The 12,559-nt window shown below is 38.1% G+C and overlaps 1 protein-coding gene across 2 annotated transcripts in view; it reads right to left on the reverse strand.

Annotated features, from left to right (window-relative positions):
* Window positions 1-4,735, reverse strand: part of LOC108273191 (sphingosine kinase 1) — a 24,823-nt gene extending 20,088 nt beyond the window's left edge. Inside the window, exon 1 of one of the 2 annotated variants that reach the window (XM_053684242.1) lies at window positions 4,067-4,735. In XM_053684242.1, the coding sequence (XP_053540217.1) occupies window positions 4,067-4,521 (455 nt within the window). In that variant the 5' untranslated portion in view covers window positions 4,522-4,735. The remainder of the gene's footprint in view (window positions 1-4,066) is intronic. The other variant, XM_017482286.3, reaches the window with a different exon arrangement.
* Between the last annotated feature and the right edge of the window lie 7,824 nt (window positions 4,736-12,559).

Here is a 12,559-nt window from a genome sequence, read left to right on the forward strand (position 1 = left end):
GTTTTGTTCCTCTTATATATTTGCCGACACTTACACATTTTTATTTATTAAAGAACAAGCTGTACTTTTTATCCATTTATACTTACACTTACTGTTGTGCAATGTCCATGAAACAGGTTCCTTTAGTGTATCATACTGTAGTGCCATACATAGCATGTGGTATGATTACATGTTTATATTACTGCAGTTATTGTTGTTTATGACATCATCATGACACTTAAGAAAAATCTGTAAAAAAAATTATCATTTTTAACCATTTTATTGCTATTAACTGTATGTTATAGACCAAGTTATTTTTCTGCACTACAGTTCCATGCTTTACCCAACTTGTGATAATTATTTTTAATTTTATTTGAAGTGTTTATTCACTTTATAATTTTTTTTCTATTATTTTTATTTTTTAGAATTTCTATTACATTTTTTAGTTTCTCTATTTTCTGCTTATTCCTTAATGGTGTTTTTATTGGATTTTTTTTCTCTTTGTAACATTGAACTTTAATGCATGAAATTCGTTATTATTATTAACAATAATAATAATAAAATGTTATGCATTATTAAAGCAATGGCTCTGACTGACATGTTTTTCAAACTTTCACAGAACATGTCACGGAATAAAAAAAAAATTCTGTTAAATATTAAATGTAATTGTTTTTCTCCTGAGCTACAATTCATTGTACCCAATTTGTTATAACTACTACTACTTATTATTATTACTACTATTTTTAATGATTATACATTTTTAGAATTTATATTACATTTTTATTTTCTCTATTTTCTGATTAGTCCCTAATACAGTTTTTTCCCCTCTCTTTGTAAAGCTGCATTTTAATGCATGAAAGATGATGATGTTTTTTTATTAGACGTGCATTATTATTATTATTGCAGAAACAACAGTTCTGTCTGCAGTAGAATTACAGAATATTTGAACTGAATCCATCCTTTAGGTGTGTCCTAAATAAGAAACCCTGTCCCTGAAATGGAAATGTTGTGTCCTTCTACTGCTAACACCACCGCACACACTGAACTCAGCAATACGTTGTAACACAGATGAAAGCCGTACAGTCAGTGTGAGTTTGCAGCAGTTTGGTGTTTAGGCTGGATCTGTATCAAAGTGAGACAGATGTAAACAAGCTAAGATATTTTCATCCTCACTAAACTGCACTGTATTTTTTCCATAGCAACACTGCAGCGTTTCATTCAGGAAACTCAAACCCGAAGATAAGACCACACCATTCTTTTTTTCCTGTTTCGCCTTACAAGCCGAGGATAAATTACAAGTCTGTGTGGAACACTGTGAAACATTACTAAACTGTTAGTAGTGTAATGTTTCTACTAAAAGCTTGCTGACGCTCATCTGCTTGGTATGCATGTTCAAGAAGTCTTGTTTAAAGAGTCTGGATCGGAAAAAAAAAAAAAGCAAACCAATAAACAACCTTAACGTTACAGCGAGAGTTACAAAGCCCTGACACTGGAGACTCCTTCCATAAATGTAAAATAAATATCTCCTTAAAGAAAACCTCTATACTATAGACTACTCTAGAAACAATAACGTATTAGAAACCTATTAGATGACGTATTGCACTACTGACAAAGTTATGAAAAATTCTGACCAATCAGAATCTAGCCAGATTCTCACACATTCAGACTGTATTTCCTCATTTGTAAGTCACTCTGGATAAAAGCGTCTGCTAAATGAATAAAAGTGGATGTAAATGTTTCCGCTGAAGCACAGCGATACGTGATTCATGAGCAGCAAAACCACAAGCCACACATTGACGTGTCGCAGTGACCTCTGAACCCCAGCAGTGCTGCATCACGTTCGATGCATCATGGAAAGGATTGTGGGCAGAGTTTTATTCTCAAAAAAAAAAAAAAGAAAGAAAGAATTCTGAATAACTTATTGGTGCTGGTGAGTTCACGTTCACTGTAGCCAATAAACAAAAGTCTACAAGGTGCATATACAGTTTGATTGACGTGTAGACTTTCAGCTTTAATTCCGAGGGATTTAACAAAAATATTGCATTAACTGTTTAGGAATAACAGCCGTTTTCACAGGCTCAAAAGTTATTGGAAAACTGACTGATAAGCAGTTTCATGACCAGGTGTGGCCTGTTTCCTTGTTATTTCATGACAAATTAAGGAGATTAATGCTCTCGAGTTGATTCCAAGTGTTGAATGTTGAATTTGCAGCGGTTATGGACCTGACTGTATAAGCTACAGTATGATACTACAGCTACTACAGTTAGCATGGTAAAGGCTAACACGTCAGGCGTTGGGCGATATGCTAAAAGTATCTTTCTACGATATACAACATGCATCATTATATATAGGATTCTTAACAAACTGTCAGCACACACAGTGCTATCTGCCCTCTTCTGCATACATGAGCCCACACACACACACACTGTGCTATCTACCCACTTCCGCATACATGACCCCCCCCCCCCCCAGCCCCCCCCCCCCAGCCCCCCCCCCCCCCCACACACAGGGCTATCCACGCTCTTCCGCATACATGAGCCCATGACATAGACGGCTGTGGCATTGTTTGGATATAAACTCACAGTCTCCTGATGACAGAGTGAACATTTTTATATTGCGCCACTTGTTTCAGTCTGATAACGTGCTTTCTCCATGTCAGCTTGGAGACACAACAGAAGATACCAAGAAGATCCTCTAACGACAGACCTACGATGAACAAACATAACTGCGCTTTGCTCATCATCAATCTGCTCACATGCTGCAGAAAATGGGCTAACATGAACGCAAACATCCTGAGCTAGAGGTAATAACTTTGCGTAAATTTTTACTGTCCATTAGCATGCTTTGTTTACATTTCGCCGTCACCACTAGTGTATTCGCAGCTGTCCTGCAAGTTCATCCGTTACGTTATCTCTACTCACAATGATGACTTTTACGGTGTGCTTTTTTTGGCTCAGATGTCAGTGCAGTCCATAGTGTTCGAGTCCATGGCGACTGGGCTAACAGATTGTACTTGGAGATTAGATTGCAGGGTGTGACGCAGGTTGTCTTACAGGATTCATGATTTTTTTTTAATGCACCTGTATGTAGACAGGAAGTTCTGACTGCTTTCACTGTGGGAAACAAAACACTGTTTTTTTTAAACAGCGCACACAGAAAAGATCTGTGGTGTTGAGTTGAACCCCCCACAGCGACGAATCTACTTATACAGTGTTGAGTTACTGGAACAATGCACATCTGTGTAGCCTGGTATACTGTATAAATAACACTGTAGGTGTGTGAACTGAAAAGAGTTCATGATAAGGTGCAATGATAAAAAATAAAAAAAAACCCATAGAAATAGAAAGGGAAATTTGCTAAAAAACTGAAATGGTTACTGTTCGAGGAAAATCATTCGCAAAGTTGAAGAGTTAACTACAAATACTGAGAAACAGATTCCGTCTTTCTTTCTTCCCTCTTTCCTTGTTAAGCGTATAAATAATTGAGATGTTCTTCCATTTTCTTTCTCTTCTTTCTTCCATACATTCTCTGCCAAGCATCATTTTTTCTTCCATTCATTCATCACTCCATCCATCCATCCATTCATTCATTCACTCATTCTTTCTTCTTTTTCTCTTGATTTTGGTTCTGGCTATCTTTCATTGATCTAGCTTTCTTTTTGTTTGTTTCTTTCTTTCAGACATTCTTTGACAACCTTTATTATTTTTCATTCTTTCTTTGTCAATATTTCTGTCTATAATTCCGGATTTCTTTCTTTCAGTCTTTTTCTCTTTATTTTGGTCCCACTTAACTTTCCTTGATCTATCTATCTATCTATCTATCTATCTATCTATCTATCTATCTATCTATCATTTATTTTGTTTATTTCTTTTACCCATTCTTTGTCAATCATTCTTTTTCTTTCATTCAGTCTTTATTTATTCCATTCATTCTTTGTCAATAGTTCCTTCTTAAGTCCATTTTTTTGTCCATCTTTCTTTCACCTTGCCTTTTCATTCTGTCATTATTGCTTATTTTTCTTTGTCCATGTTAAATAACACACATAACTTCATATACTTTAAAAATACATCAGAAAAGTACGTAATACTGTATGTGAGGAGAGATCACCCCCTCAGGGGGTTTGATGTGCGCACCTGGCCGGCGGAAGGACCCCTGCCGGATAGCTCTGGCCCATCTCTGCGCCTCCCCCAGGTTTGTCCGCGGGTCCGGGCTCACTGCCACCCGGAAGCGTAGCTCCACTCTGCGGCGGCATGGTGTTGAACTCAGCCCAGTCCAGCGTCTCCTCACCGGGTAGAAATACACCGCCAAGCCCGCGCTCGAGTCCGCGCCTTCCTCCGCTCCGTACGTGCGGCAGCCTATACAGTCCTGTAGGTCCAGCACAGTTACCGCTCCTGATTTCCTCCTGCCGGTGCCGAGCTTCTGCAAAGTGAGCTCCCTCTCCGTCAGAACCAGCGTGTAGCGGACCCGGGCTTCTCCCGTAAACTCACCGAGCATCGGGAGCGCAGCAACTGCGGAGTCCGGCTCCAGTGTCGTGCGGTCCATGCTGGAGGACGCACCGCTTAGACTGAGTGAGAGTGTGTGTGATTGTGTGTGCGCGCGCGCGTGGAGTTTACTATGTATACGGCATACTTTAATATGCAGAGTAAACTGCGCCCTCTATTGGCCGAGTGCTGTAGCGACACCTCACTGAGAGCAACTAATATTCTATTCGATTCTTATTTTCTTAGAATATTCAATTCTGTCCCATTCCTCCTGTTATTTTTCTTTCTTTCTTTCTTTCTTTCTTTCTTTCTTTCTTTCTTTCTTTCTTTCACTTTAACATTTACATTTATTCATTTAGCAGACGCTTTTACCCAAAGTGATTTACAAATGAGGAAATGCAAGCAAATGTACTTTTACATCTTTCTTTTTCACTTTTTGGCCTTTGTTTTAATTTTGTTTGCATTTCTGTTATTATGTCTTGTTCTTTGTTGCTCCTTTTGCTTGCTTATCTTTCTTTCTTTAGTCAATTAATAGTCAACCTTTTATTGTTTATTTGCTTTTTACTTTCCATTTTTGCTTTTCTGTCATTATTCCTTCATCATTGTCATTTCTTTCTTTCTTTCACTCTTATATATTTACTTTTCACTTTTTTTGCCTTTGGTTGAATTTTGTTTGCATTTCTGTCATTATTTGTTGTTCATTGTTTACCCCTTTTCTTTTCTTTCTTTCTTTAGTCAATGAATTTTCAATTAATCTTTCATTCTTTCCTAGCTTTTTATGTTCTTTTCTGCCATTCTGTCATTATTTCTTCACCTTCTTTCTAATTTCTTTCTTTCTTTCACTTTTATATCTTTATTTGTCACTTTTTTGCCTTTGTTTTAATTTTGTTTGCATTTCTGTCATTATTTCTTATTCATTGTTGTTCCCTTTGTTTGCTTTTCTTTCTTTAGTCAATTCATTGTCATTCAATTAATCATTCATTCTTTCTTAACTTTTATGTTCTTTTTTGCCTTTCTGTCATTATTTCTTCACCTTCTTTGTCATTTCTTTCTTTCTTTCTTTCTTTCTTTCTTTCTTTCTTTCTTTCTTTCTTTCTTTCTTTCTACCTTTTTGTTTTACTCTTATGCATTTCTCTCATTATTCTTATATGTTATATAAGAATCAAGCTCACTGTCCCTGTTATGAACTCTGAGTCAGATCCCAAACAAACTCCTCAAATTCAGAGCCGGTCACCAACAAGGACCAGAAGCAATATAAATGTTACAGGATAACTCTGACTCTCTCTAGTCAGGAAAAAGAACCACACTGACGACCATGTTGTGTCTCAGAGAGCGTCTTCGTCTACCACATGGCTGAGATGAGGAGACGAGGACAGAGGATGAACACGCCACATGTAAAAAGCTGACACGTTTGAGTGATGTATTTAAAGACGTGGAAATCATCCATCAAATTCTCCACCTAGAATTTGCTTTGGGGAAAAACAGCTGCATGCACTCTAGTGCAGATGTTTTTTTAACGACCACAAGTATTTAAGTATGTGTTTAAGCATTTTTACATGTACATCCGTTCATTTGGTCGTCCAGCAGTCTCCATAAAGGATGCATGTTACCTTGATGCATAGCAACAGTCTGATGTGTTAAAGTGGACATGAAGGTGATGAAGAGAAGATGTGATAAGATTTTAGGGAATAAATAGTGTATGTGTGTTTCAGGATGCTTTCTCATTGCTCTTCTTCATAACCTTCAGCACAACAGCGGCTAATGAAGCCACAACTGTTTGCATTTGTTTCATGACTTTGCTTGAAATTTGTATAACGTTTGGATGGAAACCTGCAGCACATCATGGAATTGTTTAAAAACTTATCTTTCCACTGTATCATCAGTTCAGTCCAATTGTATCTGTATACAATTGAAAATAAATCTCATCTGGTCTTTTCTGTGAGCCTGACATTCCTATTCTTGGCTGACACGAGTACAACCTGATGTTGTAGCTCATCTGCCTCAAGGTTGTGCGTTCTTATATGCTTTTCTGCACTCTTAGTAATTATTTGAATTACTGTAAACTTCCTGTCAGCTCCAATCAGTCTGACCTCTGACCTTTCTCATCAACAAGATGTTTCCGTTTGCAATACTGCCGCTCACTGTATTTTTTTTTGTGTTTCACACCACTTTGTATAAACTTTAAAATGTTGCCACATGATTGGCTAGTTACATGCTGAGCAGGGGTACAGGTGTTCCTGATAAAGTGGACAGTAATGGATGTAGTAAATTCCAGAAACACTAGAGTACATGCAGTGGTTGTCGTTCTTATTTTAACAAATTCTTAAGTAAAGATGATGGTAGCCATTTCCTGCTCAGGATGGATGATTTCCAAGTCTTTAAATCCATCACTCAAACGTGTCAGCTTTCTACATCCCACAGAGAGTGCTGGAGTTATTTTTATTTATTCCAGTTACAGGAATGTGAAAGACCTGATGCAGATATTACAGTCTGGAAAAAACTGGGTGCTTTAAGGGTTTGTAAGATAATTAAGGGTTCTTAATATACTACAGAGATTCTACATGGAACACTCTCTGATAGAGGAACACTGCTGCAGGGTTCTACAGAGAACCTTTATGGGACAAGAATGCTGAAGTGTTCTTTCTTTCTTTCATCAATCTATCTATCTATCCATCTATCTTCATTTCCTTTATTTCTTTTCCTTTCTTTTCACTCACATTTATTGCTATATTTTTATTTTTATTTTGCCATTCTTCTTTCTTTCTTTCTTTAATCCACTATCTATCTATCTATCTATCTATCTATCTATCTATCTATCTATCTATCTATCTATCTATTCCTTCCTTTCTTTCTTTTTTCATTCTTTTCATTAAACTTTAATGCTTTGTTTTTTACTTTCTTTCTTTTTCTTTCTTTTTACTTGATTTTTTCCTTCGGTTTCCTGGCTGATGTATATATATTATAAACCTACACTAAGTATAAGCTTCTTCTTCAACTCTTTTCAGATGAAATGCCACTTCCATGCTCTTGGGAATGCCTGTGATGTGACCAAGGGTGGTGATGTAGACGTTTTTGGTGATTTCCTGTGGCTGAGATTCCACAGCGCTCATCTCATCGAGCTGAAATATCCACAGACTTCCTGTGTTAATTGCATGCTGTTCCTTTATAAAGAGTATGCTCTGTAAAACACTGAGGAGTTTAGCGTGATGTTACAATCAGAAGTACAATCAGAGACAGAGCTGGACATCATCACCTTCATGTCCACTTTAACACATCAGACTGTTGCTGTGCATCAAGGTTACATGTGTCTCTGATCGAGACTGCTGGACGACCAAATGAATGGATGTAAAAATGCTTAAACATATACTTAAATACTTGTGGTCGTTAAAAATATGATATGCCATTCTTTAATAAATGAATGCTGTTATAGAAAACTAATCAAGTGTACAGAGGTAACAGCGACTCCACTTCATCACACCTCACAAATAAACAAACAAAAAAACAACGTGTTTTTTTCTTTCATCTCCACTTTCACTGTGCGCTTTACAGACAGAGCAGCGTCACTTGAGTTCAGGCAGTGGTCAGGAGTCTGAGTCAGAGCTTCACTTATGTCTGATTACGATATACAGCAGTGGGAATTCTGTGCTGGGAGCTGCTGCTGCTTGTCCATGCTGATCTGTGTGTGTGTGTGTGTGTGTGTGTGTGTGTGTGTGTAGCAGAGCCTGATTCTTGGGTAATAAAAAATAAATCTGTCCATAAAGGCTGAAAATTTTCTTCTATATACTCTTCTGTAAATAAACTTCTCCAACAAGGCAGATCAATGGAGATGGACACCAGAGAGAGATATGAACGAGGAAAGGAGCAAAGATTAAACAAAACAAAGCCAGAATATAGCTTCAAGCAGTAATGGTGGATTCCTCCTCAAGATTGAGGACCATTTCAAAATTGACACGGGAGAGAAATGTATCCCACAGATACAACATTTCAATGCATTTGGATCAATGGCAGATTTTAAGTTCAATTTGTAGTTTTCCACAAATGATCAGTGTAGAGAAAAATCAGGAGCCAGTGAGAATTTTGGAGAATTTCTTTATGCTGCTACTTTAACACGATTTTGAATTTATTCCTGCTGCTATAACATTCTATGGTCTATTCCATCCATCCATCTTCTATACCGATTATCATACAGGGCTGTGGGAAACTGGAGCCTATCTCAGGGAGCATAGGGCACAAGGCGGGGTACACCCTGAATGGGGTGCTAATCCTTTGCATCACATACACATTCACACAGTCATTCATACACTACGGACTGCCAATCAGCCTACCATGCATGTCTTTGGACTGGGGGAGGAAACCTGAGTACCCAAAGGAAACCCCCGCAGCACAGGGAGAACATGCAAACTCCGCACACAGAGCCACGGTGGTAATCAAAGCCCCAACCCTGGCGGTGTGAGGCAAACATCAGTGTCCCCACTTTTTTTGGGATTGGGTTATAAATATTGATGAAAGAATGAAAAAAAGAAAGAAATAAAGAAAGAAAAAAGAGAAAGGAAGCAAGGAAGAATGATTCAGAAAGAAAGAAAAAGAGAAAGAAAGAAATATTTATGAAAGAAAGAAAGACAGACAGACAGGAAGGAAGAAACGTTTAGAAAGAAAGAAATGTTGATGAAAGAAAGAAAGAAAGGAAGGAAGATTGACAAAAATAAATTAAGATTTAGAAAAAAGAAAGAAAGAAGGAAGAAACATTTAGAAAGAAAGAAATGTTGATGAAAGAGAAAAATTAACGAAGTAAAGAAAAAATATTTAGAGAGAGAGAGAGAGAGAGAAAGAGAGAGAGAGATGTGAACCGAAACCTCTCAATGTGAACTTAATGAACCGAATCAAAGAACCGACTCCTTCTCATCTATGACTCAACCCTGTTCGTTACACTGGCCAATCTTATCCGGAAAGGGCCGTGTGGGTACAGGTTTTCATTCCAACCAAGCAGGAGGCACACCTGATTCCACCTATTTAATCAGTTGATCTTGGCTTTCAATAGATATAGGTGTGGCTTCTGCTTGGTTGGAATGAAAACCTGCACCACACCGGCCCTGTCCGGATAAGATTGCCCTGCGCGGTACGATGTTGAAGCTCATCTAGACTCAAGTTTGATTCTCTACATCTGAAATGTTATCTAGAGAAAGCGAGCTTTGAGGCTGATGCAGCTTACAAGCAATGAAAGTCATTCTAAATAGATATGAGCTTAAGTCTTCCTACACTTCAAATCATTCAGCTCCATGTTTATACATGACAGGAAGGAAGTTCCACTGCGTCCTAAACTACACCAACACATCTGTGTGTCATCACTGAACATCTGGATGTGGGTTTGAGGGAAATATTTACAGGTTTATCAGGTACATTAGATTTACATAGTTACTCACGGACCCTGCAGACTTCCGGTTGTAGTTGCATTGCTCCTCCACTAGATGGCAGCCGCTGATTTAAAACAAATCTAAAGCGGTGCCTGGGTTTGAACACGACACTCCTGTGGTTTGAGGCATGAAGCCAGAACACATTGCCCCGATAAAGCAATGAAAAATTAATTATAGTAATAGGTTTATAATCTCTCAGAGGCTGCCAGAGAATTGTAAAGAAATATGTTATTTCTGTTTTATTAGGAGCCTCGTTAGGAGAGTCATCGGGAACTTTGTGAAATCAGAATGCAACACAAATATCAGGGTTTACGTCTTTATAATAAAACCAGCTGCATGTTGGAGTTGTTCAGGAAAAATGTGACATCATCTCCGAACTAATCCCAATATTCAGCTTTTCCTGTTAACAGAAATCTAATGGATTCTGATCAGTAACTGACCTATTTCTCTTGTGCTGAATTTAAAATGTAATAAAGATTATATTAACCCTTTCAGAGAAAGAAAAAAGAAAGAAAGAAAGAAAGAAAAGCACTGATTAGCATCCACCTTCAAGTTCTCTAAAGGGGTTCTCAGGTTCCTCTTCTCTCTGCTCATCCTCTCTGCTCTCATCTTATCTGCTATTGCTGTCTCTCCTGTCCTCTTCTCACATCTCTGCTTTCACTGTCTTTCTACACATCGTCTCTCCTCTTCTCTCCTCGTCTCTCTACACATCATCTTTCCTCTTACTGTCTCCCCGTGTCTCGTCTCTTCTCATCACCTCTCCTCTTATCTTCTCTCGTGTCAACTTCTCACCTCTCCTCATGTCTTCTCTCCTTGTCTCTCATCTCATCATCTCTCCTCTCATCTTTTCCCCTCTCTTTGTCTCTCCTGTCATCATCGCTCATCTCATCACCTCTCTTGTCTTCTCTCCTCATCTCGTCTTTTCTCCTCTCATCCTCTCTCCTCTCACTGTCTCTCATCACCCGTCGTCTCTCTTCTTGTCTTCTTCCCTCTCATCCTCTTTCCTCTCATTGTCTCTTCTCACCTTGTCTCTTCTCGTCTTCTCTCCTTTCATCATCTCTCCTATCATAGTCTTTCCTTGTCTCTCCTCTCCTCATCTCTCTCAAATTATCGCTCCTCATCTTCTCTTCTCATGTCGTCTCTCTACACATTGTTTCTCCTCTCATCCTCTCCCTGAGCTGAATGTCTGATTAGCCAGGGATGGTTTCTCTCAGGTCCTGAGATTGGATTTCAGGTTTCAACACATAACAGGACACTTAATTACCTGCTCACGTCTTCACAGATGAAAAGCCACGGCTGAATTATTCACAACTTAATTACACGGTGTGGGGTGAAGACAGAACGAGAGATGAGGTTGGAGAGACAGATACAGTATGAAAAATAAAGAATAGCGTATGATAGAGAGCACTGTGATGTATTCCAGTAATAATAATAATAATAATAAGGATAAAAGAAGAAGGAGATGAATGCAATCACCAATTCCCTGGGAAACTAAGAGAAGTTCAGTACAGTAACTAATGGGATGTAACAAGTAACAGGTGAGACTAATTAATCACCGTGGCAACAGAGAACAGGAAACACTGACCTTATAAGGAAAGTGGAGAGACAGTTGGCAAGTCTGAATTCATTCCCTATTTACCAACTACCAACACTGATACTCTAGTGTGTATTGAATTTTACTCATCAAGATGGATACCTGAAAGTCAAATATTACATATAAATGTAAATAAAACATGCTGTTTAACGATGCCAACAGGTTTTTGAAAGTCAAAAAAGTACTTCTTAGTGATGTACTTAATACTTAAAATGCCACTTTATTAAAGATTTATTAAAGAACTTTATTAAAGATACTTCTTTAATCAGCATTTTGTATGTGTCATATCGCAGGAAACCAATGACTACAATTCCTATCCTGCACTGAGGCCTACAAACATGGCTGCCATGGGCCACAATTCCCAGAACACTCACTTTCATCCTAATCACGCACACACCTACATCAAAGTCACAGCACAAACACAACCACAGTTTAAAAGGACTTGCAATTCAAATAACCTTGCATTCACTCTCTGCGAAGTATATTAAGTTAATTGCCTTCTGTCTCTGTCATTACCAAGCATTTATACCGTGTTTGTTTATTCTGGTTTTAACCTTTTGTTCTCGTTTACGACCTTCTCTCTTTCCTTTGCCTTGTTTGGACTGTTTGCCTGATCGATTGACCCTTGCCTGCCTATGTACCTTGATTTCTGCCTGATCCTTTGTACCTATTGGATTAAAATAATTAACCTGCACTTGCTTCAGTCTCAGCCTCCATTACATGACAGTATGTAACATTAACTAATGTTCCTTCAAGTTGCTGCAACATTTTAAACTAATAGTTCCATGAAGTCAAATTATTATTACAGCAAATGTTCTCAGAATGTTGTAGGAAAGTTATTTCTGGAATGTGAGTTTTTTAGAACATGTTGAACAATTGTTTTTATTTATTTATTAAAGATGTGCTTTTTATGTTGTTGAACATATGATGAAACAAGTTACTGTGCGTTCAAGTCCCCCGGGAAGTTCGTATTTACGAGTTGGGAAGCGGTAATTACGACGTCAGGTTCATTCAAGTCACTTTGGACGGAGCAAGATGGCGGCGTACCTTCTCTTAATTAACTACCAAAATATACAGCAAGGTTTTTAACTCTA

The sequence above is a fragment of the Ictalurus punctatus genome, chromosome 12 (genome assembly GCF_001660625.3).
Source record: "Ictalurus punctatus breed USDA103 chromosome 12, Coco_2.0, whole genome shotgun sequence".
Taxonomy (NCBI): domain Eukaryota; kingdom Metazoa; phylum Chordata; class Actinopteri; order Siluriformes; family Ictaluridae; genus Ictalurus; species Ictalurus punctatus.